Here is a 26,695-nt window from a genome sequence, read left to right as displayed (position 1 = left end):
ACTGCCTGTTTATTGATTAATTGGTGACTGGAATATGTCCCTCCTGCAAATAGGCCGTATTGTTTTTGTATAATTTGGCTGAGTAGACTTGTGCACATTTACATCAGTGCTTTTAATTTAGCCAAGTTAGACAAATTACTGACTGACTAGGCTTATTGTTATTCTTTTTTTTGTTGTTATTGCATTTCAGGTGGAGAGGGAGTAAGATCACTAGAAAGCAGAATGCTGCCAGACAACCACAGGAGCCTAGAGGTATTACAGTCAATGCTCATGCACTTTATTGTATGTGAATTTCCCATTTATATCAATAACAAAATGGTTGGATTGTTTAGCAACATGTGCAGTAAATGCTAACACGGCTTTAGTGATGAAAGGTACATCATGTATTTATTGTCATCTCCCAATCAGGCCTCTGCATGCTGTGGCATGGGCCTGGATGGTGACATCTGCTTCTAGATGCCTGACTGAATACTAGGGCCTTCAGTGGTACCTTACCTGACACTCCAGCAAGACTCTCCTTATCAGTGTCTCGTAGCCATTTAACACGTCAACATGTACAACTTGCTACAGACACAAGAGCAGACTTATATTCACTTGTCTATTTGTCCTATTCTTCAGGCTTGTCTGTGATATATATTGTAGTTTGTACACCTGTGTGATGTCTTATATACATGAATCAAAATGTATTCACCCTGGACATGAGACTTGCATTGATTTTAGACCTTTTGGAGTCATAAGCACCAGGTGTTTTCTTGATGGAGAAAGTCTGCATGTTGTTTGATGTTTAGCGTAGTAGTTAGTAAAAATTTGAAAAACAGGCTATGAAAAATGTATTGTTTCGCAACAACTTTTAAAAAACAAACATGAGTAGTTTATACAAAACTTTATTCCGTTTGGTGATCATCCACCAAATTTGTCCATTGTCCTTGAGAGTTGCATCCTTCCTCAGGGACCTGTCTGCTGATAGGTGGTAACAGGGGGGCAGTTGTTTTGAATGTGCTGCTTTAGAGTTCCATGGCCCAGTAGACTCACCTGGGGATAGGGGGATGGACGCGTTAGTTTTTCTAGAGACTTGTAGTGAGAGGAAATAGCATGAGTTTTGGAGTGAGTACAGAACATCCAACCAATGGCCCTGGATAATATGCTACATGTCATCACACAGACAGTCAGCCATAGTGAACGAGGTTTACATAGTGCATAAAGTATATTACCACCAGCAGAGCTTACTTATCTGTCCTGGAGAGATCTCCGGTAGTTGGTCAGAAGGCTCTGGAATATTCCCTCTGTAACACATGTAGTGATTAATAGAGGTACTGAATGCAATTGAAAGAGGTACTGAATCCATTGTTGATTATTGAGGACTATAGGGGTGCCTTCCAATCAGAAATGGATGCGTAAAAGACACATCAACTCAATGGCTTTGAAAGGGAAGTGTGTGTTGGGGGAGAGGGTTGTGTTGGGCTGTCCTTCAGAAAAGTTGCAAAGACTATCCTTCAACCAATTAAAAATGTGGAACAGTATTTTTACTGACCAAACAGTTGTGCTGGACATATATTTTGGTTTGAAGGTATTCTTACTCTGTGGTTCAAGTTGAATCTTCATGTCTAACTTCACTCTCACTACCCCTAAGCCCTCACCCCTGACCTCCCATTGGCCCAGGGCCTCCTGCCAAATCCTCTAATCAATCTCTATGACAGTGAGTTACTCCAGGAGTAGACAGGTTTATGGTGCATAGGGCTTCTCCACCATGAATGGAGTATTATATATATTTAAATAAAAAATGCATTACTTACTGACACTGACATGGAGTGCTCCATGTTCCTGCCTGTAGCAGGCCTCAACGTGGATGTAGAGACATTTCCTGCCAACTCCTGCCTTGGACTATGGTTGTATCTACAGTGCATTCGGAAATTATTCAGACCCCTTGACTTTTTAAACATTTTGTTACGTTACAGCCTTATTTTAAAATTGATTAAATGAAACATTTTCCTTAGCAATCTACACACAATACCCCATATTGACAAAGCGAAAACAGGTCGTTAGACATTTTTGCAAATGTATTAAAAATAAAAACACAGAAAAACTTTATATACATAAGTATTCAGAGCCTTTGCTATAAGACTCAAAGTTGAGCTCAGGTGCATCCTGTTTCCATTGATCATCCTTGAGATGTTTCTACAACTTGATTGGAGTCCACCTGTGGTAAATTCAGTCAATGCTGTCTTGGGGACAGCATTGACTGTCCCCAAGACTACAGTGGTCTCCATCATTCTTAAATGGAAGAAGTTTGGAACCACCAAGACTCTTCCTAGAGCTGGCCGACCGGCCAAACTGAGTAATCGGGGAGAAGGGCCTTGGTCAGGGAGGTGACCAAGAACCCAATGGTCACTCTGACAGAGCTCCAGAGTTCCTCTGTGGAGATGGGAGAACCTTTCAGAAGAACAACCATCTATCTATGCAGCACTCTTCAGTAAAGTCACTCTTCAGCCACTCTTCAGTAAAAGGCACATGACAGCCCGCTTGAAGTTTGCCAAAAGGCACCTAAAGTCTCAGACCATGGAAACAAGATTCTCTGGTCTGATGAAACCAAGATTGAACTCTTTGGCTTGAATGCCAAGGGTCACGTGTGGAGAAAACCTGGCACCATCTTTACTGTGAAGCATGGCGGTGGCAGCATCATGCTGTGGGGATGTTTCTCAGCAGCAGGAACTGGGAAACTAGTCAGGATCGAAGGAAAGATGAACGGAGAAAAGTACAGAGAGATCCTTGATGAAAACCTGCTTCAAAGCGCTCAGGACCTCAGACTGGGGCGAAGGTTCACCTTCCAACAGGACAACAACCCTAAGTACACAGCCAAGACAACGCAGGAGTGGCTTCGGAACAAGTCTCTGAATGTCCTTGAGTGGCCCAGCCAGAGCCTGGTCTTGAACCCGATCGAACATCTCTGGAGAGAACTGAAAATAGCTGTGCAGCAAAGCTGACAGAGCTTGAGAGCATCTGCCGAGAAGAATGGGAGAAACTCGATGCTGTAATCACTCGATGCTGTAATCACTGCCAAAGGTGCTTCAACAAAGTACTGAGTAAAGGTTTTGAATACTTATGTAAATGTCATATTTCAGTTAGTTTTTTTTATAAATTAACAAAAAATTCAAAAAATCTGTTTTGCTTTGTCTTTATGGGGTTTTGTGTGTAGATTGATGAGGGGAAAAAATCTATTTAATACATTTTAGAATAAGTAACAAAATGTGGAAAAAGTCAAGGGGTCTGAATACCTTCCGAAGGCCCGTATCTCTGTCAGGCTCCTGGAAATCAGATGACAAACCTGCATAGATTAACAAAATTACATGGTACCTGTATTAAGTAAATTGAAGTCATGACAGCCACAGGTTTTTGTTACAGTACTTCACTAACACCTCATTCAACTACTGTGATCTGAAATTGGAGAACAAAATTGAACACAGTTCAGTCCCCTGGGACAGAAATCACCCATGTCTGTATTATTGAATGAGCTTCCCAAGTTACACGCTTACAATTCTGCATTATAGAGAATAACATGTGTGGATCTAGTTATATCAATTGTTGTGAATAAACTCCAACAACAAGTTTAAATTTAGCTAGCTAGCTAGCAAATGGCATTTATCTCAACTTTATCAATCAGATGGTTAACTAGCAAATATTATATTTGTTTCCCCTTGCATCTAAAGCTGTCTGATGAAGCTAGCCAGTTGATAGTAAAGCTAGTTAAGTACATTAGCTAACATTAGCTGCTGTCAATTTCATCTGAAATGTACCATTATATTTCAAATGTTAAACTACTGTCATGCCTTTAATCCCAAAAATGGATGTTTACATATAAAATAGATGATTACCTTCAAGTAGTTTTATTCTAGTACTTTGCACGGAGAAGTAATGTCGAGGTGTCTAGTACGGGCCTACTAGCTTCATTCACGCGAGGGTAGTCTTTGCTTGTGGATCTTCTGACACATTTCAGTTGAATGCATTCAGTTGTACAACTGACTAGAATCCCCCTTTCCCTTTCCCTTTCCCTTCCCTTTCTCTTGACCTCACAGGGTGGGTCAACTCCCACTGCACGTTTTAGGCCTGGATTATCCCGCTGAATGAGCTGTTTTCCCGGTGAGGCGGCTTCCCTGTTTTTTCCTACCCTGAGCTGAGCTAGCAGTGGAGCCCTGAGCTCCACTTTATCAACTGGGTCACCCCTCTTGGTCTATTCCTGCTTGCCACAGAGGTTAGCTCACTCCTTCCTACTGATTACACTTCAGGGTAGTTTGTGACACGGTATACTACACGTCAGTGGGGGCTATTTTTTGTGTACAACACCAACAAGCAAACCATTATTTATTCATAGTCCGCTCTGTACTATTTTATTACGTGGTGTGGCTCTTACTGTGTGATTTCTCGCCGTTCACACAAGACACGTTCCAAGACGGGGTTAAACTATTTATTATAAGTGCGCCAAAATCTCATAGACTCCTGGTCCTCCCTATCTAATTGACCGGACACACTCGCTAAGTCCTGGGTATAGGGTTTCAGTTAAAATTAATTAATTAAGATGAACTCTTAACTGAAAGCAGGGGTTCAGTACTTCATCTGGGTAGAAGACAAACTATAGACACCCAGTGCTCCTTTAGCGTCCTTTTTACATAGTTACCCTCAAGCTCCCCTTTGTTTTCCTACTCGATCCCACAATACGGTCTGGCCATGGGCCTCCAATAGGCCCACCCACTGGGGAGCCAGGCCAATCCAATCAAAATGAGTTTTCCCCACAAAAGGGCTTTAATACAGACAGAAATGGTCCTCAGTTTCATCAGCTGTCCAGGTGACTGGTCTCTGATAATCCCGCAGGGGAAGAAGCCGGATGTGGAAGTCCTGGGCTGGCGTGGTTACATGAGGTCTGCGGTTGTGAGGCCGGGTTGGACATAATACCAAATTCTCTAAAACGATGCCGGAGGCGACTAACAGTAAAGAAATTAACACCGCATTCAGCATGCCAATTAATGGACTGCAATCAGCATGCCAATTGCACGTTCCCTCAAAACTTGAGACATCTGTGGCATTGTTGAAATGGCTGTTGGAAGGAGAGGACCAAGGCGCAGCTTGGTACGTGTCCATATTTATTAAATGAACACTGAAATAACAAAAATAACAAAGATAACGACCGAAAGAGTTCTCACTGGTGCAGACACACAAAACAGAAAACAACTACCCACAAACACAGGTGGGAACAGGCTACCTAAGTATGGTTCTCAATCAGAGACAACGAATGACAGCTGCCTCTGATTGGGAACCATACCAGGCCAAATACATAGAAATAGAAAACATAGAAAAAACATAGAATGCCCACCCCAATTCACGCCCTGACCAAACCAAAATAGAGACATAAAAAAGGAACTAAGGTCAGGGCATGACAATTGTGTTGTGTAATAAAACTGCACATTTTAAAGTGGCTTTTTATTTCCCCCTAGCACAAGGTGCACCTATGTAATGATCATGCTGTTTATTCAGCTTCTTGATATGCCACACCTGTCAGTTTGATGGATTATCTTGGAAAATGAGAAATGCTCACTAACAGGGATGTAAATAAATTTGTGCACACAATTTGAGGGAAATATGCTTTTTGTGTGTATGGACAATTTCTGGGATCTTTTATTTTAGCTCATGAAACATGGGAACAACACTTTATATTTTTGTTTTGTATAGTTCATGAAAACCAGTAACACTTCTCTTTTAGTTCCACAACTTCACAACTGATTGGATTTTATAGATTTGTTATATAGCAATTATAATGCAGAAGCTTCTAATAAACAAACATACAATCAAAAATACAGTAGAAAAATCTATATATAGCATGTGCAAATAAGGTAGGATAAGAGAGGTCAGGCAATAAATAGACCATGGTGGCAAAGTACTTACAATATAGCAATTAAACACGGGAATGGTAGGATGTGCAGAAGATGAATGTGCAAGTTGAGATACTGGGGTGCAAAGGAGCAAGATAAATAAATAAATAAATACAGTATGGGGATGAGGTAGATTGGATGGGCTATTTACAGATGAGCTATGTACAGGTGCAGTGATCTGTGAGCTGCTCTGACAGCTGGTGCTTAAAGCTAGTGAGGGAGGTAAGAGTCTCCAGCTCCAGAGATTTTTTCAGTTCGTTCCAGTCATTGGCAGCAGAGAACTGGAAGGAGAGGCGGCCAAAGGAAGAATTGGCTTTGGGGGTGATCAGTGAGATATACCTGCGGGAGCGCGTGCTACGGGTGGGTGCTGCAATGGTGACCAGTGAGCTGATATAAGGCGGGGCTTTACCTATCAGAGACTTGTAGATGACCTGGAGCTAGTGGGTTTGGCGACGAATATGAACCGAGGGCCAGCCAACGAGATCAAACAGGTCGCAGTGGTGGGTAGTATATGGGGCTTTGGTGACAAAACGGATGGCACTGTGATAGACTGCATCCAGTTTGCTGAGTAGAGTGTTGGAGGCTATTTTGTAAATGACATTGTCGAAGTCAAGGATCGGTAGGATGGTCAGTTTTACGAGGGTATGTTTGGCAGCATGAGTGAAGGATGCTTTGTTGCGAAATAGGAAGCCGATTCTAGATTTAATTTTGGATTGGAGATGTTTAATGTGAGTCTGGAAGGAGAGTTTACAGTCTAACCAGACACCTAGGTATTTGTAGTTGTCCACATATTCTAAGTCAGAACCGTTCAGAGTAGTGATGCTGGACGGGCGGGCAGGTGCGGGCAGCGATCGGTTGAAGAGCATGCATTTAGTTTTACTTGCATTTAAGGGCAGTTGGAGGCCACGGAAGGAGAGTTGTATGGCATTGAAGCTCATCTGGATACAGAATGGTGTCGTCTGCATAGAGGTGGATCAAAGAATCACCAGCAGCGAGAGCGACATCATTGATATATACGGAGAAGAGAGTCGGCCCGAGAATTGAACCCTGTGGCACGCCCATAGACACTGCCAGAGGTCCGGACAACAGGCCCTCCGATTTGACATACTGAACTCTATCGGAGAAGTAGTTGGTGAACCAAGCGAGGCAATCATTTGAGAAACCAAGGCTGTTGAGTCTGCCAATAAGAATGTTGTGATTGACAGAGTCGAAAGCCTTAGCCAGGTCAATGAATACGGCTGCACAGTAATGTCTCTTATCGATCAATCAGCTCCTGATCTGTCTTCCCCCAAATCTCCTTTCCTGATCTTTTACATTGGTATTTATACAGTTTTGCCTAAGCCCATAACTCCTTGACTACAGCCACACAACACACCCTCCTCCTTACATGTGACATCTAAGCAAAGTTACACAAAATACATTGTCTCCTTTACATGTGATGTCGGTAACACATTGTTTCCTTCATATGTGACGACATTCCGTGGTGTCATCTGCTCCATGGCCCACGTGCCATCAAGCAACTCCACCAGCTCCATCCCAGGGCTTGAGTTTGAAGGGGGTGTCGCCATATAAGATGGCCCTCCAGCAGAGGAACATCTGTATACAGTTTACCTGTACCTGTCACTTCCCCCCTGCCCTTGAGTGTGTTTTGCTGCTCTCTAGCTGCTTGCGGTTGAGGCCTTAATGTTCTTCTTCCGCTTCTTCTTGATCTTTTTTGTTTCAGTGTTACCAGAGTTCTGTCCGGGGACTGGAGGAGTCATCAGGTTATATTGTATAGGCTCATTCACAACAGTAAGTAACATCGTTACTTTGTAGAAATTACTTCTCTTTGTTTTCAAGCTACTTCCTAAAATTTGATTGATGGACCCTCCAGCCATGGTTGCAGCAGTATGCGGCTGTGGTTTTGGCTGATTGGTCAGGAGTAAACGGTCCTGCCCCCAGAGCTGCTCAAACCAACTGTTGACTTGCAAATCTCTTTCTACAAATGTATAAAACTTTATTATGAATCTCTTGGTAATGTGACAACAGAAGTCCAAGCGTGCGGCGATAAAAAACTCTGCAAGTGATTCACAGCTGAAAATTCATAGTAGTAAATGGACTTACTAATAATTCTGAAAATAAATTATGCTTGCAAATCTTATTGAATGTATTCAAATGTCAAGTTACAAGTTTGTGACCGTTGTTACATTTTTCACACATCATGATGAAAAGCTTGCAAAAAGAAATTACATATTTGTGAATCTACTTGCAACAAATCTCAATTAGTGACCATGAAATTCAAAATACAAACTCATAGGTTTCTGTCATCATTATTATTCCATAGGCTCCACTTTATTAATTGGCATGATTCAGATGTTAACATCTGTGTTCCTGTTATCCAATTCTAAGTTTGTTGTGTCTCTGCTCCATCACTCCCCTAAACACAGAGGGGGACCCCCCCCACTGGCCTCCCACCCCCCTGAGCTTCCCACCCCACTGTTCCCTCGACCCCCACTCTCTAGTGGTGTCATTAGCCAGTCTACTCTGCTCATTAACCAGTCTATTCTGTTCATTACCAGTCTATTCTTGTTCATTAACCAGTCTACTCTGTTCATTAACCAGTCTACTCTGTTCATTAACCAGTCTTCTCTGCTCATTAGCCAGTCTACTCTGCTCATTAACCAGTCTATTCTGTTCATTAACCAGTCTACTCTGCTCATTAACCAGTCTATTCTGTTCATTAACCAGTCTTCTCTGCTCATTAACCAGTCTTCTCTGCTCATTAACCAGTCTTCTCTGCTCATTAACCAGTCTTCTCTGTTCATTAACCAGTCTACTCTGCTCATTAACCAGTCTATTCTGTTCATTAACCAGTCTTCTCTGCTCATTAACCAGTCTACTCTGCTCATTAACCAGTCTATTCTGTTCATTAACCAGTCTTCTCTGCTCATTAACCAGTCTACTCTGCTCATTAACCAGTCTTCTCTGCTCATTAACCAGTCTTCTCTGTTCATTAACCAGTCCACTCTGCTCATTAACCAGTCTTCTCTGCTCATTAACCAGTCTTCTCTGCTCATTAACCAGTCTCTCTGCTCATTAACCAGTCTTCTCTGCTCATTAACCAGTCTTCTCTGCTCATTAACCAGTCTACTCTGCTCATTAACCAGTCTATTCTATTCTGTTCATTAAAGCCAGTCTTACTCTGCTCATTAACCAGTCTTACTCTGCTCATTAACCAGTCTTCTCTGCTCATTAACCAGTCTTCTCTGTTTCATAACCAGTCTTCTCTGCTCATTAACCAGTCTTCTCTGCTCATTAACCAGTCTTCTCTGCTCATTAACCAGTCTTCTCTGCTCATTAACCAGTCTACTTCTCACTGACTGTCTCTTTATTGATACTTCAATCTGGAAGCGGTCTGTCACATACTTCTCTTTTATCCAAATGTTTTCTTCCCTATCTCTTTTGATTGGTTCTCTCCTTTCCTTTACTCTCTATCCCACTAACTGTCTTTCTCACTCCATAACCTTTCCCTCTTCATCTCTCTCATATGGATCTCTGTCACTGAATGTTTGTCTCTCTGTTGATTCATGGATCATCATGCAGACGCCCCCCATGTTCAGTCCCTTAAGCCCCACTCAGAAGCTCTGTCGCTGTGATCGATCTGCCCAGCGGTGGCCTCCTGGATCTCTAAACACTGGAGGGATGAAACCTGTCTGACAATAGGACACCGCAGAGACAGCGTCTATGACGGGGAGGAGCAAAACATTTTCCCCAAAATTGTTCATTTGACCATGAATATTCATTAGCATGACTCAGAAGTTAAAATCTGTGTTCTTTAAGGCTACCATTTGCATCACCTAAAATATGCCACTTTATGGCATTTTATTCCTGGTTCTTTAAGCCCTAAGTCCCTTTTATGTCTTAAATGCACCTGTCAATAGTCTACCTCCCCTAAAACCAAAACAAAAGTTATCCCTCTTTTTTTCTCTCTCCTTTTTTCCCTTCGTTGCTCATCCACCCCTCCCTCCCTCTTCAGGCAATAGTAGAACATAGTCACGTGGATGTGTTACAAACAGTACTCTAGATTAAGTATTGATATTCTCATCCTCTAACCCCCCTCAGACATACCTTTGTGTGCATGTGCACTCAGTGTTCTAGAGCCTTGGAAACAGGTCGGCGTGCATGTGTGTGTCAGTGTGTATGTACATTTCACAGACAGAAATCTTAGCAACACATTTTTATACAAAGCCATATTCAGTAGATGTGGCCCATGTGGGAAACAACCCCACAACTCTGTAGCACTCGGCTCTCAGCACCTGAGCCATGGCTTTTCAATGAGTCACTTAAGCCTCAGTCCCCAATCCCAGCACTCAATGTCTCATTCTCTCACTTGATCTTAACAATCTTCTCTCTCACTTGCTCACTACCAGGGTTGGGTAGGTTACTTTCTAAATGTAATCTGTTACAGTTACTAATTACCAGTACAAAATTACAACCAGTAACATACCTGTTGGATGACCCCCAAACTCAGTAACGTAATCTGATTACTTTCAGTTACTTTTGGATTACTTTCCCCTTAAGAAGACAAAAATGTATATTACCAAATTACATCTATTGCAGGATAAATCAATGTTAGAGTTTACATAGCTGCCGATAAATGGATGTTGCATTTTACTTTATGGGTTATGTAGGCTTCTAACCTATTGCTTTCTACTTCAATACAGATAATAAAACAATTAGGCTATATCTTTACAATAAAAACAGAAGTCTGTCAGATTTCCAGTCATTAAAATTCATAAAATACCCTTATGATTTTCAAGAATAGGACTTGGAAATATAGATTTGACAAATAGTTTTACCTAAACATAACCCAAAGACTAAGGACTTATTAGCCTACTTTGTTGTTTATATTTTTGTTGTCATGAAGAACTGATTGAGCTCATTGCTTACTTGTGGTCAGACTCGCTCAGGTGTGAACAAACTCAAACGTGCACCTTTTCTCAATGCAGATTTGCATGTCATTGAGTAAACCGAAAGGTGTCAAAATATTTTTGCCGCAAACAACCTTTCTGCATAAGAAGAATGGCGCCGGAGGGGATGGCCGCCGTTGTACGGGCTCCTAACCAATTGTGCTATTTTGTGTGTTTTTTCGCATTGTTTGTAACTTATTTTGTACATACTGTTTATGCTAACATCTCGTATGACCGAAAATAGCTTCTGGATATCAGAACAGCGATTACTCACCTCCAACTGGATGAAGATTTTTTCTTTAATGAGTCAGATTCGATGGATATAATTTTTCTCCCGGACAAGGCTCAAATCCCCGTCATTCGCATGAAGAAAATAAGAAAATACAGGGGGCGGAGTTCAGGGTGCCTTGTGAAAATGTGTCAGCGAGTGGGTAAGTTGCCTCTGCCATCCATTATATTAGTCATTGTGCAATCACTGGAGAATAAAATGAATGACCTCTGTTTGAGACCATCCTACCAACGGGACATTAAAAACTGGAATATCTTATGTTTCGTCATGGCTGAGTCGTGGCTGAACGACGACACGGATAATTTACAGTTGGCTGGGTTTTCCGTGCATCGGTAGGACAGAACAGCTACGTCCGGTAAGACGGGGGGTGGGGTTGTGTGTCTATTTGTAAACAACAGCTGGTGTGCGATGTTTAATATTATGGTAGTCTCGAGGTATTGCTCGCCTGAGGTGGAATACCTCATGATAAGCTGTAGACCACCCTATCTACCAAGAGAGTTTTCATCTATAACTTTCATAGCCGTCTATTTACCACCACAAACCGACGCTGGCACTAAGACCACACTCAATAAGCTGTATAAGGCCATAAGCAAACAAGAAAATGCTGATCCAGAAGCGGTGGTTCTAGTGGCCGGGGACTTGAATGCAGGCAAACTTAAATCAGTTTTACCTAATTTCTAACAGCATGTCACATGTGCAACCAGAGGAAGAAAACTCTAGACCACCTTTACTCCACACACAGAGAGTAAAGCGTACAAAGCTCTCCCTCACCCTCCAGTTGGCAAATCTGACCATAATTCTATCCTCCTGATTCCTGCTTACAAGCAAAAACTAAAGCAGGAAGTCCCAGTGACAGGCTCAATGCGGAAGTGGTCAGATGATGCGGATGCTATGCTACAGGACTGTTTTGCTAGCACAGACTGGAATATGTTCTGGGATTCATCCAATGGCATTGAAGAATATACCACCTCAGTCACCGGCTTCATCAATAAGTGCATCGATGACGTCATCCCCACAGTGACCGTACGCACATACCCCAAAAATAAGCCATGGATCACAGGCAACATCCGCACTGAGCTAAAGGCTAGAACTGCCGCTTTCATGGAGCAGGACACTAATCCGGACGCTTATAAGAAATTCTGCTATGCCCTCAGACGAACAATCAAACAAGCAAAGCGTCAATACAGGACTAAGAATGAATCCTACTACAACAGCTCTGATGCTCATCAGATATGGCAGGGCTTGCAAACTATTACGGACCACAAAGGGAAACCCAGACGCGAGCTGCCCAGTGATGCGAGCCTACCAGACGGGCTAAATACCTTTTATGCTTGCTTCGGGGCAAGCAACACTGAAGCATGCATGAGAGCACCAGCTGTTCTGGTGTGATCATGCTCTCTTTAGCCAATGTGAGCAAGACCTTAAACAGGTCAACATTCCCAAGGCCGAGGGGCCAGACAGAGCATGCGTGAACCAATTGGGAAGTGTCTTCACTGACATTTTGAACTTCTCCTTGACCGAGTCTGTAATAACTACATGTTTCAAACAGACCATCATAGTCCCTGTGCCCAAGAAAGCGAAAGCAACCTACCTAAATGACTACCGCCCCATAGCACTCACGTCGTGAAGTGCTTTAAAAGGCTGGTTATGGCTCACATCAACAACATCATCCCAGAAACACTAGACCCACTACAATTTGCATACCACACAGATCCACAGATGACACAATCTCAATCGCACTCCACACTGCCCTTTCCCACCTGTAAAAAAGGAACACCTATGTGAGGATAATGTTCATTGACTATAGCTCAGCGTTCAACACCATAGCGCCAACAAAGTTCATTACTAAGCTAAGGACACTAGGACTAAACACCTCCCTCTGCAACTGGATCCTGGACTTCCTGACGGGCCGCCCCAAGATGGTAAGGGTAGACAACAACACATCTGCCAAGCTGATCCTCAACACCTGGGCCCCTCAGGTGTGTGTGCTTAGTCCCCTCTTGTACTCCCTGTTCACCCACGACTGCGTGGCCAAGCACAACCCCAACACCATCATTAAGTTTGCTGACTACACAACGGTGATCGGCCTGATCACCAACAACGATGAGACAGCCTATAGGGAGGAGGTCAGAAACTTGGCAGTGTGCTGCCAGGACAACAACCTCTCCGTCAATGTGAGCGAGACAAAGGAGATGATCGTAGACTACAGGAAAAGGAGGGCCGAACACGCCCCCATTCACATCGGCTGTGGTGGAGCAGGTTGAGAGGTTCAAGTTCCTTGGTGTCCACATCACCAACAAACTATCATGGTCCATACACACCAAGAAAGTTGTGAAGAGGGCACGACAATGCCCTTTCCCCCTCAGGAGACTGAAAATATTTGGCATGGGTCCCCAGATCCTCAAAAAGTTTCACAGCTGCACCATCGAGTGCATCCTGATGGTTGCATCACCACCTGTTATGGCAACTGCTCGGCATCTGACTGTAAGGTGCTACAGAAGGTAGTGCGTATGGCCCAGTATATCACTGGGACCAAGCTTTCTGCCATCCAGGGCCTATGTACTAGGCGGTGTCAGAGGAGGGCTAATTAAATAGTCAAAGACTCCAGTCACCCAAGTCTTGGGTGACTTCTTCTCTCTGCTACCGCATGGCAAGCGGTACTGGAGCACCAAGTCTAGGTCCAAAAAGCTCCTTCAGCTTCTACCCCCAAGCCATAAGACTGCTGAACAATTAATCAAATGGCCACCCAGACTATTTGCATTGACACCCCCCCCCCTTACACTGCTGCTACTCGCTTTTTATTATCTATGCATAGTCACTTTACCCATACCTACATGTACAAATTACCTCGACTAAGCTGTATCCCCGCACATTGACTCAGTACCAGTACGCCCTGTATATAGCCTCATTATTGTTCTTTTATTGTTCTTTTTTAATTACATGTTTTACTAGTTTATTTAGTAAATATTTTCTCTATTTATAACTCTATCACTCTATTTTCTTAAAACTGCATTGTTAGTTAAGGGCTTGTAATATATATTTACACGGTTGTACTCGGCACATGTGACAAATAAAATTTGATTTGATTTTAATTTACTAGTAATCCTATAAGTAATCATCTAGTTTTTCAAAGGTTTCTGTAATGTCACAAAAAAAATTCTGGTAACCGAACTGACTACAGTTAGTTTTTTTTGTAATCAGTTACATTCAGTCTGCCAGTCTGTCCACAGTTTGCCTGAGTGGACATATTGACAGAGTAAGTGATAGCAATGTTTCAGATCGCAGCTTTAACACACGGACGCACTCACACACTCACACACACACATTTATCAAACTCCTCTACACCACTACTTACCCACACACACACCCCTCCCCGCCAACATGCACCATACAGTGTGTTACCTGGTTGTAGAGGGCACAGACGTGAAGGGCGGTGTTTCCAGAGGCGTTCTGAGCAGTCATGTCGGCTCCGTAAAACAGCAGGTGCTCCAAGTGCTGAACATGACCATGACGGCATGCCTGTATGTGGAGACACATGGATGCCAGTTTGGGTTATTGAGATATTTTGGGTGATTGAGATATCATACACTGTGTGATATTCGAGAAAGACAGTTTAGTTTCTCTGTTTTCTTCTCTGTTTGTCTCTCCCCCACATGCACTATAATTGTTGTTCCCTCTCTGCTTTGTCTTGTCTCTATCACGCGACCACCACACACGCACACACGCACACACACCACACACACACACAACACACAACACCACACACACACACACATGCACACACACACACACGCACACACACACACGCGCGCACACACACGCGCACGTGCGCGCGCGCACACACACACACGCACACACGCACACGCACACGCACACGCACACACACACACACACATTGAATACTAATTGCCATGGGGTAGAGAGGGAAGGTAACTGATTGAGTATAGTAATGGAGGGCTCTGGAAAGTTGGCCTGTAGGTCCATTGTTAGTGCTGGCTTTCTCTCCACCCCATTCAAACTGGGTGAGAGTTCCCCTCTCAAAATAACACACTCTTTCTCCCACACTCCTTTGGCATCTCTCTCTTTCTTTTACCAGCAGCCGTCAGTTCAGTCCAGCGCTATCTCAAACTTGCGACTCCATGTGGGGTCACCAGATTTAAATTTGAGGTCACGAGAGAAACTCGGAAAAGCAGTCTCTGTTTTCTTCCTACAAATGTGACTCTATCTTTTAACGGTTTAAGCTACAAAAATATTATAACCCCATCACTGAAAGAAAATACTTTCAGGCACACTATGTATTTCTGCAATTTTCTGCAGTGGTGTAAAGTACTTAAGTAAAAATACTAACTAAGTGTTCACGTTCTGACCATAGTTCTTTTGTATTTTTCTTTGTTTTAGTATGGCAGGGTGTGAGTTGGGTGGGTTATCTATGTTTTGTGTGTTGCTATGTTGGGTTTGTCGTTTGGCCTGATATGGTTTTCAATCAGAGGCAGGTGTTAGTCATTGTCTCTGATTGGGAACCATATTTAGGTAGCCTGTTTTTGTATTGTGGTTTGGTGTGCGTGATGTTCCTGTTTGTGTGTTCCTGTGTTCTGTGTTCACTATTTCGGGACTGTAGCGTCTTCGGTTATTTTTGTTCAGTTTATTGTTTTGTTCGTTCTTGAAAGTATTCGTAATAAATATGAATACTCACCACGCTACATCTTGGTCCGAATTTCCTACTCCTCGTCAGAGGAGGACGAAGACTATCGTTACACTAAGTAGTTTTTTTAGGTATCTGTACTTTACTTTACTATTTATATTTTTGACAACTTTTACTTTTACTTCACTACATTCCTAAAGAGAATAATGTACTTTTAACTCCATACATTTTCAATGACACCCAAAATAACTCATTACATTTTCAATGCTTAGCAGGACAGGAAAGTGGTCCAATTCACTCACTTATCAAGAGAACATCCCTGGTCATCCCTACTGCCTCTGATCGGGAGGACTCACTAAGCACAAATGCTTAGTTTGTAAATTATGTCTGAGTGTTGGAGTGTGCCCCTGGCTATCCGTAAATAAAAAAAACAAGAAAATCGTGCCTTTTGGTTTGCTTAATATAAGGAATTTGAAATGATTTACACCTTTACTTTTGATTCCTAAGTATATTTAATACCAAATATTTTTAGACTTTTAATTTTACTTGAGCCATTTTCTACAAAAGTATCTTTACTTTAAATCAAGTTTGACAATTGGTTACTTTTTCCACCACTGGTTTTCTGTTACACTCTATAATGCATAGAATAGAGTGGACAAGACCGGGCTCTAAATCAGACTGGGGGAAAAAGAACATCATCAATGATGATCCATCAAGTGACTGATCCATTTCAATCACTTTAAACCATTCTTCCTTCAGATTGAGATAGCCTACTGTGAAAGTACTTTCAGACTGAAAGTAGTATTTATGCTGCAGTAGTTTATGTGTCGGGGGGCTAGGGTCAGTCTGTTATATCTGGAGACCTTCTCCTGTTTTATCCGGTGTCCTGTGTGAATTTAAGTATGCTCTCTCTAATTCTCTCTTTCTTTCTCTCTCTCGGAGGACCTGAGCCCTAGGACCATGCCTCAGGACTACCTGGCATGATGACTCCTTGCTGTCCCCAGTCCACCTGTCCGTGCTGCTGCTCCAGTTTCAACTGTTCTGCCTGCGGCTATGGAACCATGACCTGTTCACCGGACGTGCTACCTGTCCCAGACGTGCTGTTTTCAACTCTCTAGAGACAGCAGGAGCGGTAGAGATACTCTCAATGATCGGCTATGAAAAGCCAACTGACATTTACTCCTGAGGTGCTGACTTGCTGCACCCTCGACAACTACTGTGATTATGATTATTTGAACATGCTGGTCATTTATGAACATTTGAACATCTTGGCCATGTTCTGTTATAATCTCCACCTGGCACAGCCAGAAGAGGACTGGCCACCCCTCATAGCCTGGTTCCTCTCTAGGTTTCTTCCTAGGTTCTGGCCTTTCTAGGGAGTTTTTCCTAGCCACCGTGCTTCTACACCTGCGTTGCTTGCTGTTTGGGGTTTTAGGCTGGGTTTCTGTACAGCACTTTGAGATATCAGCTAATGTAAGAAGGGCTATATAAATAAATTTGATTTATAGACTGTTATAGCCCCAATTAAAAAAGTAAACATTGGCCATTGATTACATAACTTTTTTTACATGGAGGGGTCATGACAATGCTTGGATATCAAAATGGGGTCGCACGCCAAAATAGTTTGGGAACACCTGGTTAAGCCTGATTATACAGTAGGTCTCCTAGCCTCCAGGCTAACCCTGCATTGAGTTCTGTGGTGGCTGTGCTCTGAAGATGGTGGCAGGGAAGAACAGGGCAAGCATGTGGGGGGATTACCATGGAGGTCCCCAGACATGCTGGTGTGGAGAGGAGAGTAGAAGAGAGAGTGGTGGGAACATTAGAGCACTGTGGACACAGTACTCTTGACTGAGTTCTAGTGCTCCAGTCCTTTATGGTTTATATAATGACAGGGTCTGCAGAGTTTTATCAAGCCCTGTAGTGCTACTCCTGTTCCCTCCATTTAAAACCTTATGAAGTCTGCAGTGCTTTTGTGCCCCATCCAATTAGGAAATGAATACTGTACTTGTCCCTCTTTGCTCTTCCGCTACATTTTCTTCCTAATCAACGGAAGGTTTCCTCAAAATGTCAGTCTGGATCTACAGTAGTGTCTATGTCTGGGAAGAGCAGTCTCTCTCTGTATGTGTGTATGTGTGTGTGTGTGTGTGTATCCGTGTGTGTGTGTGTTTGCGTCTGTATCCATGTGTGTGTGTGTGTGTGTGTGTTAGTGATGAGCAGGTTGACTCATAACCTGCAATCCCTGCGGTTAAATCTGTGAGGTGGGTGGGTTTAGGGACATTACATATTGTGTGGATGAAGGGCGGGTGGGATTTAGGCGGGTTCAATAAAGAGAAAACAAGGTTTTCTTTCATTATTTTTATCTGCCATTAGTGCGTAAGCCTAAACTTTAGGGCCTAACTCAGAGTTTCCCAATCTAGAGTTCGCAAACCCATGTGGTTTGAAAATGATGTTGCGAGATGAGGTGGTTCGTAGCTGCTAGATGCGGTTGTAATTAACAGTGGCTTATGTTTCTTCCTACAAATGTGTCTCTATCTTTTGAATGATTTAAGTGACAAAATATTATGACCCCATCACTGAAAGATAAGACTCATAACACGTACGTAACACGTACGTAACACGTACTTACATACTGTTTGTGGACAAGACCAGGCACTAAATCAGACTGGTGGGAAAATAACATAATCAATGATGATGTTCTTTTCTACACAGAAGATCATACAACATTATTTCAAACCCTACTGTATGCAGATTGAAATACTGTCAAAAATACTCTCAGACTGATTTGTAATAGACTGTAATAGCTCAAATTGAAAAAGTAAAAATTGTCCGTTGAATATATAACTTTCTTTACATGGTGGAGTCGCAGGGTCAGAACAGTAGTCTAATGTTTGGGAAAGATTTGGTGAAGTGGTAAAAGAGGATGATAGCAGTTACATATGTTATGTGTGATGATTAGGAGGCGCTATACAAATTTGAGAGTCACAAGACATGGACTTAAAATATGTCAAAGGGCCTACAGTTCAAATGGGTTAAATGGAATAATAGCCTAACCGAAATCTGGTGTTACGGCTGTCGTCTTCCTCCTCTTCCTCGGACGAGGAGAGGAGAGAAGGATCGGTGGACCAATACGCAGCGAGGTAATTAGACATAAATGATATTTATTGAAACACGAAGACGAAATACGAAAACACTTGGAAATTACAAAATAACAAACACGACGTAGACAGACCTGAACATGGAACTTACATAACTACACGCAGAACTCACGAACAGGAACAGACTACATCAAACGAACGAACAGCCAAGACAGTCCCRTGTGGTGCACATACACAGACACGAAAGACACAGGAGACAATCACCCACAAACAAACAGTGAGAACAACCTACCTTAATATGACTCTCAATCAGAGGAAATGCCAAACACCTGCCTCTAATTGAGAGCCATACCAGGCAACCCTTTAACCCAACATAGAAACACAACACATAGAAATGCCCACCCCGCTCACGCCCTGACCAATAAACACATACAAAACAAGAGAAAACAGGTCAGGAACGTGACATCTGGACACTGACTGTAGGGCTGTAACCTCTCACATAGCCCAATATAATATAAACTAAAATTATACACCAAATGTACATTTTGACTTGGGAACAAGAGAAGAGAAATAGGATTTCTTTCACCATCTTGAGCGAAATGTGTGGTTATGGACTGTCTGTAAAGGTGCTATCTTTGTCAGCGTCATAAAAGCTGATAGTATTTCAACCACATAAAATATGCATCCAAGCCAAACTAAAAACCTATCAGAAAAATGTTTGTTCATTTTAACAGCATTTCATTTTCATAAAACCGGTCAAATCTTTCCTGTTTTAAAAATCAAATAAAAAATGAGCCTACTGCATTTTCTCCCTGGTCCCTATAACATCTGATGCGCAAGAGAAGCGGCGATGAAAGAGAAAACTAGATGAAGCAATCATTGATTTATGACATTCTGGTGAGCAAGGTTTTATTTAGTCTTCTAGGACAGTTGCCTAATGACATTAGAGAAGCTGCATGTATCCAATTATAGACAAGTTGACTAACAAATAGTCCACCAAAACATTGGAAATTGTAAGCAGAAACATAACTAAGTTAGGCTTAAAAAAAAGACATCCCGCAATCGTTCCACTATCTCTGACTGTACATCGCATTTTCTATCGGCCTACTAGCAGGTTAGGGTCGGGTGCAGGACTCAGATTTTCACTTTATCACATATAGTTAGGCATTTGCGGATGGGTGTGGTGGAAATTCTAACCAAGTGAGAGAGACTTTGTTATTTCTTCAAACAATCAATCTTTATTATTGATTAAGAATTGCAAAAATGGAGCTGGTCAATCGTTGAGAGCCCAACGAGCAGATTTGGGGTACAGCTCTTTGTAGCAACGTACATCCTCCTGAATGTTCATGACAAACAACAAATGTCTGGAATGGGTCAAAAGGTTAGGATTTGTATGTGAGAAAGGAGTATCCCCCAGCCAGATAGCATTTGCTGTGAAGACTGTTCCAATTGTATAGAAATCATGGTTTAGCCCCTAAGTCAAGGTTCCTCCCATCAGCCGTTCACACCAGAGACATCTCCTCCCTGGTACCTCATACAACACAAAGACCAACTCATTCTATGGCATGCAGGTTCCATCACCAAGCCATCATAAATCAATTGCCAGCGCCAAGCCCCCAGCGCCAAGTCCCACACACAAATGAGACAGTACTGAGGAACCTTATTTGATGCACAAACAGTATTAAAACACAATCTTGTAATTTTTTAACCATATGGGTTATTAGCAACTGTGCGCGGGTGCGGGTGGAAAAACAGCTGACCCGCGCATCACTAGTGTGTGTCTGTGCGTATGTGTGCGTTTACCTGGTGTATCTCCTGCCAACCGTTCTCGTCCACACAGCCCACCTGAGCGTGGTCGTGGAGCAGAAGTTCACAGCAGTAGGGGTCTCCTCCTACCATAGAGCTGTGATAAAGCGGACTTAACCCCCGACTGTCCTTATAGTCAGGAGACGCACCCAGGTCCAGCAACGTCTGACAGAGAGAAAGAGAACGAGAGGGAAAGTTGGAGAACACACACACACAATGCACACACTCACTTCAAGCCCAACAGAACCTATGAAAACCCCTGTATGAAAACACTATCCATTTCCTTTGTGGGATCTACATTTTTCTATCATAGGCTTCTGTACTCATGTAGATCAAAAAGAGGGACATACAGTAGTCCATTAAGATGATGGGTTTTTCTGCACTACAGCTATAGCTCTCAGGATGAGAACAGTGATGAGTCATATCAGAGGCATTCAGTAATGATACACATCCATTCACTGAGCACACGCCTACTCATTAAAGACAACAACCTAACCTTCTCAACGCAGATGAAAACCCAGTGAGCCAGGGAGGGCACAAGAAGCCCATTGAATAAAAGCATATTTTCAGTCAGGTCTCGGAAGAGAGTACTTAGCACCCACATACACACTGAGGAAATCATGTGAGTCAGACTCTTACTTATGACAAGCAGAAAGTGAGTGAGTGAGTGAGTGAGTGAGTGAGTGAGTGAGTGAGTGAGTGAGTGAGTGAGTGAGTGAGTGAGTGAGTGAGTGAGTGAGTGAGTGAGTGAGTGAGTGAGTGAGTGAGTGAGTGAGTGTGTGTGTGTGTGTGTGTGTGTGTGCGTGCGTGTACGTGTGTGTACTCACTATGAGGGCCGTATGGTTCTTGGTGCGGACAGACTTGTGCAGTGCAGTGATGCCGTCTCGGGTCCTGAAGTCCAGGTGAGCTCCTCCACTCTTCAGCACCTTGATGAGGTCTGCACAGCCCTCCAGCTGAGACGCCATGGTCAGAGGACATTCTACAGCACACAGGGGGAGAGAGGAACTAGGTTTAATATATAACAGGACAGCTTTTCAGTGTACATTCTGCATAGTACTAAGACAGAAGCATGCATTCAGCATTAGGGTTGACTTTAACTGTTTGTATAAAAATGAATCAAAGCATTTGTATGAGAAGGCCTATCCCTTTAAATGTCTCTGATTAGAGTGATAAAGGCAGGGTGAATAAAATACTAGTTCCATTTCCAGATGAATCCACTCTCAGCAATTTCAAGTGATTCATTTAAGAAGATAAATATTGTGCATTTGAGAGCCTCATCAGTGAAATGACTTTGTGATAAACATGATGGAGTTGGTGTTTACCAAAACCAGATAAGAGTGTCGGAGTTAGCAAACAATCTGTGTGTGTGTATGTGTGTGTGTTTGTTTGATGATGATGCAAGTAAACACTAACGCCTCGATCACACCGACAGTATCATTGCATTTTGGTACACCAGAAGTACATTCATTTCCAATGGAACGCTGCGTTTGCCTTGCAGCGTTGCGTAGCATTTTGCGCAATGACGCTGTCTGTGTGATTAAGGCGTTAGAAGCCATCAATCTCATTCTTTTAGATTTAGTTTTCTCTTCATCAAAGAAGGTGCTTGGGATGAACTGTGGGTTTAGTATATTCACAAACATGTGCACACACAGACACAACAAAACTAGCATTCAGAACCAAATGAACCAAATGATATTGTAATTTGTTTTGCTCTCTCTCTTCTCTCTCATCTCTTCTCTTCTCTCTCTCTTCTCTCTCTTCTCTCTCTCTCTCTCTCTCGTTCTCTCTCTTTCTCTCTCTCTCTCTCGCTCTCTCTCTCGCTCTCGCTCTCGTTCTCTCTCTCTCAGAGGTCACCCCATTGGAGGCTCTCAACAAATGACTGCACAAACATTTGCATAAACATGAGGAGATTAGCATGAAATAATCCAGCTTTACCCAGCATGCATTGGGATGTGGCAGAGAGGGCCAGACGGATATCGCTCAGTGGGCAGCCAACCCGAACAATCACAGCACTCGTTATCTACGTCTGTCTGTCTCTCTATCACTGTATCTGTCCATCTGTCTGTCTGTCTGTGAATATTTCCGTAACAGTCAATCTGTCTGTCTATTTCTGTCTGTCAGTCTCTGTATCTGTCCGTCTATCTCTATATCTCTCTCTCCCTCTCTTTAATAATAACGCTGATAATAAGTATCCTCAGGAAGTTCAATCAGTAGAACAGGAACCTCGGTGGGGAGTAAATTCCTGATTGGACAATAGCTGTTTTGATACTGTGTGTCTGAAATCTACTAGCAGTATCACAAAAATTTCTACTCTCTCAATAGAGTGTACGACACGTTAGTAACACCTCCCTAATTATGAGTTGCACCCCCTTTTGCCCTCAGAACAGCCTCAATTCGTCGGGGCATGGACTGTACAAGGAGTCGAAAGCATTTCACAGGTATGCTGGCCCATGCTGACTCCAATACTTCCCACAGTTGTGTCAAGTTGGCTGGATTTCTTTTGGGTGGTGGACAATTTTTGATACCAGTGGAGGCTCCTCAGAGGAGGAAGGGGAGGACCATCATCCTCAGTGAATTTCATACATTTACATTTACATTTAAGTCATTTAGCAGATAAAAATGTAAATTGTAGAAAATTTAAAAATGTATCCTTTTTAGATAAAACTTTACTAAATACAATCATGTCACCAAATAACTGATGAAATCACACTACTTTGCCAAGAAAGTCTACAGTAGCCTCAACAGACCTCTGTAAGGTAGCACCATGGCGTAGCCGGAGTACAGCTAGCTTCCGTCCACCTCTGGGTACATTGACTTCAATCCAAAACCTAGGAGGCTCATGGTCCTCACCCCTTTCCATTGACTTACAAACAAATTATGACAACTTCCGGAGGACGTCCTCCAATCTTGATTGAGATTGGGTCATCTGTGGATCTGTTGGGGCGGTATGAGAATTGGAGTGAGTCTAGGGTGTCCGTGAGGATGCTGTTGATGTGAGCCATGACCAGCCTTTCAAAGCACTTCAAGGCTACTGACGTGAGTGCCACGGGGCGGTAATCATTTAGGCATGTAGGTATTACAGACTCGGTCAGGGAGAGGTTGAAAATGTCAGTGAAGGCACTTGACAGTTGGTCCGCGCATGCTTTGAGTACACGTCCTGTTAATCCGTCTGGCCCAGCGGCTTTGTGAATGTTGACCTGTTTAAAGGTTTTGTACACATCGGCTACTGAGAGCGTTATCACACAGTCATCCAGAACAGCTGGTGCTCTCTTGCATGCTTCAGTGTTGCTTGCCTCGAAGCGAGCATAAAAGTCATTTAGTTCGTCTGGTAGGCTCGCATCACTGGGCAGCTCGCGTCTGGGTTTCCCTTTGTAGTCCGTAATAGTTTTAAAGCCCTGCCACATCCGAAGAGCGTCAGAGCAGGTATAGTAGGATTCAATCTTAATCCTGTATTGACGCTTTGCTTGTTTGATGGTTCGTCTGAGGGCATAGCAGAATTTCTTATAAGCGTCTGGATTAGTCTCCCTCTACTTGAAAGCGGCAGCTCTAGCCTTTAGCTCGATGCAGATGTTGCCTGTAATCCATGGCTTCTGGTTGGGATATGTACGTATAGTCACTGTGGGGACGACGTCATCGATGCACTTATTGATGAAGCCGATGACCGAGTGGGTGTATTCCTCAATGCCATCGGATGAATAGCAAAACAGAGTCACTGGTACTTCCTGCTTTAGTTTTTGCTTGTAAGCAGGAATCAGGAATCAGGAGGATAGAATTATGGTCAGATAGAATTATGGTCAGATTTGCCAAATGGAGGGCGGGGGAGAGCTTTGTATGCATCTCTGTGTGTGGAGTAAAGGTAGTCTAAAATTAATTTTCTGGTTGCACATGTGACATGCTGTTAAAAATTTGGTAAAAGTGATTTAAGTTTGCCTGCATTAAAGTCCCCGGCCACTAGGAGCGCCGCTTCTGGATGAGCATTTTCTTTTTTGCTTATGGCCTTATAGAGTTGGTTGAGAGCGGTCTTACACGGAACCCAAACCGGCTGCGCGCGTGTGCCAACGTGCGCTATCGTGCATAAATGTATTTTGTCCCCCTACACCAAACGCGGTCACGACACGCAGGTTAAAATATCAAAACAAACTCTGAACCAATGACATTAATTTGGGGACAGGTCGAAAAGCATTAACTTCTTATGGCTGCAGGGGCAGTATTGAGTAGCTTGGATGAAAGGTGCCCAGAGGTGCCCAGAGTAAACGGCCTGCTCCTCAGTCCCAGTTGCTAATATATGCATATTATTATTAGTATTGGATAGAAAACACTCTGAAGTTTCTAAAACTGTTTGAATGATGTATGTGAGTATAAAATAACTCATATGGCAGGCAAAAACCTGAGAAGAAATCCAAACAGGAAGTGGGAAATCTGAGGTTGGTCGATTTTCAACCCAGCCCCTATTGAATACACAGTGGGATATGGATCTGTTTGCACTTCCTACAGCTTCCACTAGATGTCAACAGTCTGTAGAACCTTGAATGAGGCTTCTACTGTGATGTGGAGCCGGATGGGAGCTGTTTGAGTCAGTGGTCTGGCAGCGACATGATAGCGACCTGCGTTCCATTGCTTCTCTACAGACAAAGGAATTCTCCGGTTGGAACGTTATTGAATATTTATGATAATAACATCCTAAAGATTGATTCTATACTTAGTTTGACAATTTTCTTCGACCTGTAATATAACTTTTTGAAGTTTTTGTCCAACGTTCGGCTGGACCTGCACGAGCGTTTGGATTTGTGTACTAAACGCGCTAACAAAAGTAGCTACTTGGACATAAATGATGGACATTATCAAACAAAACAAACAGTTATTGTGGAACTAGGATTCCTGGGAGTACATTCTGATGAAGATCATCAAAGGTAAGGGAATATTTATAATGTTATTTCTGATTTCTGTTGACTCCAACATGGCGGATAATTTTTCTTTCTTTTCTGAGCGCCGTCTCAGATTATTGCATGGTTTGCTTTTTCCGTAAAGTTTTTTGAAATCTGACACAGCGGTTGCATTAAGAACAAGTCTTTAATTATATGTAAAACATGTATCTTTCATCAAAGTTTATGATGAGTATTTATGTTATTTGACGTGGCTCTCTGCAATTTCTCAGGATATTTTGGAGGCATTTCTGAACATGGCGCCAATGTAAACTGAGGTTTTTTGGATATAAGAATTAACTTAATCGAACAAAACATATATGTATTGTGTAACATGAAGTCCTATGAGTGTCATCTGATGAAGATCATCAAAGGTTAGTGATTCATTTTATCGCTATTTCTGCTTTTTGTGACTCCTGTCTTTGGCTGGAAAAATAGCTGTGTTTTTCTGTGATTTTGCGGTGACCTAACATAATCGTTTGTGGTGCTTTCGCTGTAAAGCCTATTTGAAATCGGACACTTTGGTGGGATTAACAACAAGATTACCTTTAAAATGGTATAAGATACATGTTGTTTGAATTTGGCGCCCTGCACTTTCACCGGCTGTTGTCATATCATCCCGTTAACGGGATTGCAGCCATAAGAAGTTTTAAACATGTTTGGCAATTTAGCTAGTTAGCTTGCACTTGCTAGCTTATTTATCCTATTTAGCTAGCTTTCTGGTGCTAGCTAATTTGTCCTGGGATATAAACATTGAGTTGTTATTTTACCTGAAATGCACAAGGTCCTCTACTCCGACAATTAATCCACACATAAACGGCCAACCGAATCGTTTCTAGTCATCTCTCCTCCTTCCAGGCTTTTTCATCTTTGAACTTATATGGTGATCGGCATCTAAACTTTCATAGTATTACCACGACGACCAGCAAAACAGTTTGTCTTTCAATCACCCACATGGGTATAACCAATGAGGAGATGGCACGTGGGTACCTGCTTCTATAAACCAATGAGGAGATAGGAGAGGCAGGACTTTCAGCGCGATCTGCGTCAGAAATAGAAAGGAGTTCTATTTTA

At 42.7% G+C, this 26,695-nt stretch overlaps 1 protein-coding gene and 1 long non-coding RNA gene across 2 annotated transcripts in view; both read right to left on the bottom strand.

Moving 5' to 3' along the window:
• The window catches only part of shank3a (SH3 and multiple ankyrin repeat domains 3a), a 302,959-nt gene that overhangs the window by 135,427 nt on the left and 140,837 nt on the right, over window positions 1-26,695 (bottom strand). Inside the window, exons 5-7 of the mRNA XM_070443122.1 lie at window positions 21,527-21,678; window positions 20,697-20,864; window positions 14,559-14,675 (exon numbers count right to left, since the gene is read on the bottom strand). Coding sequence (XP_070299223.1) covers window positions 14,559-14,675; window positions 20,697-20,864; window positions 21,527-21,678 — 437 coding nt within the window. The remainder of the gene's footprint in view (window positions 1-14,558; window positions 14,676-20,696; window positions 20,865-21,526; window positions 21,679-26,695) is intronic.
• Window positions 418-3,510, bottom strand: LOC111962558 (uncharacterized). Its single transcript, XR_002877118.2, has 3 exons — window positions 1,794-3,510; window positions 1,228-1,283; window positions 418-1,032 (listed from the first exon to the last, which is right to left on the bottom strand). It is a non-coding gene; the product is annotated as an uncharacterized lncRNA (long non-coding RNA).

This window comes from Salvelinus sp. IW2-2015, linkage group LG4q.1:29, assembly GCF_002910315.2.
Source record: "Salvelinus sp. IW2-2015 linkage group LG4q.1:29, ASM291031v2, whole genome shotgun sequence".
In the NCBI taxonomy this organism is placed as follows: Eukaryota; Metazoa; Chordata; class Actinopteri; order Salmoniformes; family Salmonidae; genus Salvelinus; species Salvelinus sp. IW2-2015.
The sequence above is the reverse complement of the archived record's forward strand: the minus strand, read 5'-3'. Positions and strand labels throughout refer to the sequence as shown.